The 3,335-nt window shown below is 55.2% G+C and overlaps 1 protein-coding gene across 4 annotated transcripts in view; it reads right to left on the bottom strand.

The window, feature by feature from the left end:
* COMP (cartilage oligomeric matrix protein) overlaps window positions 1–3,335 on the bottom strand; it is a 54,257-nt gene that overhangs the window by 4,755 nt on the left and 46,167 nt on the right. For all 4 annotated transcript variants that reach the window (XM_019513622.1, XM_019513623.1, XM_019513624.1 and 1 more), the window contains 2 exons: window positions 2,521–2,680; window positions 406–524 (listed from right to left, as the gene is read on the bottom strand). In XM_019513622.1, coding sequence (XP_019369167.1) covers window positions 406–524; window positions 2,521–2,680 — 279 coding nt within the window. The remainder of the gene's footprint in view (window positions 1–405; window positions 525–2,520; window positions 2,681–3,335) is intronic.

The following is a 3,335-nucleotide window of genomic DNA, read 5'->3' as shown; positions in this document are numbered from 1 at the left end:
GTTAGGGCGGCTAGGAGCTGGAACCAACTTCCAAGGGAAGTGGTGCTGGCCCCTACCCTGGGGGTCTTTAAGAAGAGGCTGGATGCCTACCTGGCTGGACTCGTTTGAGTCCCGTTTCTCTTTTTGGGGTTTTTTGTTGTTCTCCCGCCCTGGCGGGGGGTCGGGCTAGAAGATCTACTAGGTCCCTTCCGACCCTTAATCTATAAATCTATGAATCTATAAAAAGGCCAAAGGGGCAAGCTAAAGGGAAAGCCTGGGAACAATCCCCCATCACCATAAACTGTGTAGCCGAGATCCTTGCATTAGGAGGCATTTGTAGACTTGCAGGAGTCAGCCTGCCCGCAGTGCAAGGGACAGGCTTTCACTACACCTAGTCATTCAAGGCCAAGGATGTACTAACTCCACCTGGTCTGGATTGCTGATGGTTGGGCAGCTGTCACACACATCGCCTATGCCATCCCCATCACTGTCCTTCTGATCAAGGTTAGGGATCTTCTTACAGTTGTCCACTGCATTCTTGATTGCTGCAAGAGATGTACAGTGAGCCCTTCTAGCCAGTACTGCCTCTGAAGGCAGCTAGCGCACACACTGTAGCTACAGGGCAATGGCTCACTGTTCCATAACACATTGGCTTCAGTTAGTGCCTGCGCTTGTGTGGATCCACCTGTGTACTCACTGATTTTCATCCTTTCATGCTTTCAGGAGCTGCATCATCAGGGAGGAACCCAGAGCCCTGCAGTGGTTTGGCGCCCAAAGCACGTACCCACAGAGCAGCAGTCCCTTCCACAGACTTCTGAGGGCTTGGGGCAAGCATGCATAGGCTGAAAGGGAGTCAGGGGCCTGAGACAACCACAGAAGTACTGGGGCTTCTTGCGCATGGAAGAAGGCTGCCCGCCCTCACACAGCCTAGAGGTGAAAGCACATGTGTGTGGCCAGGACTCAGCAGCTTAGAGTGGCTTCTTACATCTGCCCAAAAGCCAGAGCAGTTCCCACAGTTACATGCTGCAAGCACCCAGGTGGGCCACATCTGCACTAGACCTTCCCCTGCTTCTGCAGCTCCAACACTGGAAACCTTTGTGTCTGTACATTAACACTGGTGCAGACCTTCTAGCAGCCTGGCCAGGACCCTTCACCAGCATGCAGGCTGCTCTCAGGTCCTGTGTAGGATGGCTGGGTGCTCCCACCTTTACCTAGCCACCAACTCAACTAGCAGGCCTGCTTCATAGGGGCTGGGGGCATGTGGTGCTGGCTCTCCTTCCACATGTGTCCAGGCTTTCTGTTGCTGAGACGAGCCTAGAGGCCTTTACCAAGCATCTTGAAAGGGAGCCAGTCCATGTTATTTCCTCTGTGTATAAGAGGCAGGAGGCAGGCAGGGTTGTCCCACCAGGGCTTAATGGTTGCTGGATGTGTCTTCCTATGGTCCTGCTACAGAGCCACTGCAGAAAGGGAGGGAAGGTTTCCACAGCATGGCTGTTGAGATGGAGCTCACACTGGGGAAAGGGCTGCAACCTGTTGCCAGGGCAAGAGTCCTGTACAAATGTGTTTGATGCGTCACCCCTGTTAAGGTCCCTGGCCACATCTGTGCTAATAAGGCTTAGGAGAACTGCAGCGAGTCAGGGCTGGGCAGCACAAGAGCTGTGAGCTGTCTGGGAATGATTGTCTAGAGAGGGGTCAGGCATAGTGGGGGGAAACATGCACAACTGCAGTGGGTTTTCTGCTCCACAACAGACTTTGCGGATTAGCCTTGGCTTGTCTTATTGCCTCTTGGCTGTTTGACTTGGGAGATGCAGACAGCATTTCCCAAGGCCTGAGACAGATGAGGAATGAGCTAATCAGAAACCTGCTCAACCTCACTCCTCCCATTGTGCCATTTGCTACCGCCTCTGTGCCAGCCAGATGCGGAAGCAGGAAGCAGCAACTCTCCTGTGGCACCAGATGCTCGGGAGAGTCTGCTGCTGGATTTCCATTATTGCAGGCTGGAGCCAGGTGATGTCTGAGCACATGTGCAGCAGACAGAGACAGTGTGCAGACAGCCTCTACAACCAGACCAACCGCTTCCCGGGGTGCAGCCCTGACACCTGCTGCCTGGGCCCAGTCACTCAGAACTCCCTAGCTGTTTCTCCACTTTCTCATCAGGAAAGCTGGAAGTGAACCCTGCTCCATGAGCTGAGTGCCATCAGTCACAATGAGGTCAGCATGGCCAGCAGTCTCATTTCCCTTAGGAGGCAGCTGTAGCTCAGGCTGGGAAAGGAGAAGGCACCAGTTCTTTGTGCCAGCCACAGGGCTCTGTCACTTATGTGTAGTGAAAGCCAGACTATGAAGGCCCCTGGCTTCTGTCCTGATGGAGAACTCCAGGCCCTGCTGCTTTAGCCACTCTGAAATGAGTGCTTTTCCTGCACAGCTGCAGGTCTCCACTCTGCCTGTGGCTGAGGGACTGGGCCAGCCCAAGGTGCTGCAGTTACACTGGCGCTGTGGCACTTCCTTCAGGATGCACCCACCCCCATTCTACTTGACTCTTACTGTCTCCATCCATGTCGTCATCGCACTCGTCGCCCTTCCCATCGCCATCAATGTCCCGCTGGTCGTTGTTCTTCACGTTCCGGCAGTTGTCACAGACGTCACCAAAGCTGTCCTTGTCTGCGTTGCGCTGGTCTGTATTGCGCACAAAGACACAGTTGTCCTGCCAAGGGGAAGGGGAGAGGTGAGGATGAGGGCAGCCTGATGAAACTGGGCATGGCAGCGGGGAGCAGGACAGAGGGCCACAAGGATAGAGAGGGCTGCTTAGAGCACCTTATTCTGACTGGTCTGAGCCCGGTGCTGGCACTGGGGATGGTCCCCTTGATGACGGCACAGGCCATGACAGTACAGCAGCCGGTTCAGCTGCACCAGCAAGAGCTTGAGGCAGCACCTACCCAGTACACCTCAGGCCTAGCACTGGAAAGAGATGGGAATACCCTGCTCTTCCCTACCCTCCACTCACAGTCTGAATCTCTGCCTTCCCAGTCCCTCCCTGGAGCATTTCAGTAGGGAGGGAGGAGTTCCGGCCCCATTATACAGGGCAGGAGGTTCCCCAGGGTACAACTGAAGCCCACAGTCCAACACAGCTGGTGCAGTTCAGGTTCAAGTGGGGTTCCATAGAGTCCACCCAGCTGCCAGGGGCCCGACCAGAGCCAGCCACACCACCCATGTCAGAGATGAGTCTGTGACAGGTTGGGTCCCAAACTGTGGCTAGTGATGGAGCACAGTAAGCTGGGACCTCTCATGTCCCTGGTCCCTGATGACAAAGGTGGCTGCAATGGGGCCCACCCCCAGGAGGGATGGAGGTTTCTTGGGGG

The sequence above is a fragment of the Gavialis gangeticus genome, unplaced genomic scaffold (assembly GCF_001723915.1).
Source record: "Gavialis gangeticus isolate Ggan-Ray unplaced genomic scaffold, GavGan_comp1, whole genome shotgun sequence".
Taxonomy (NCBI): Eukaryota; Metazoa; Chordata; order Crocodylia; family Gavialidae; genus Gavialis; species Gavialis gangeticus.
This window is presented reverse-complemented; position numbering and strand designations above follow the sequence as displayed.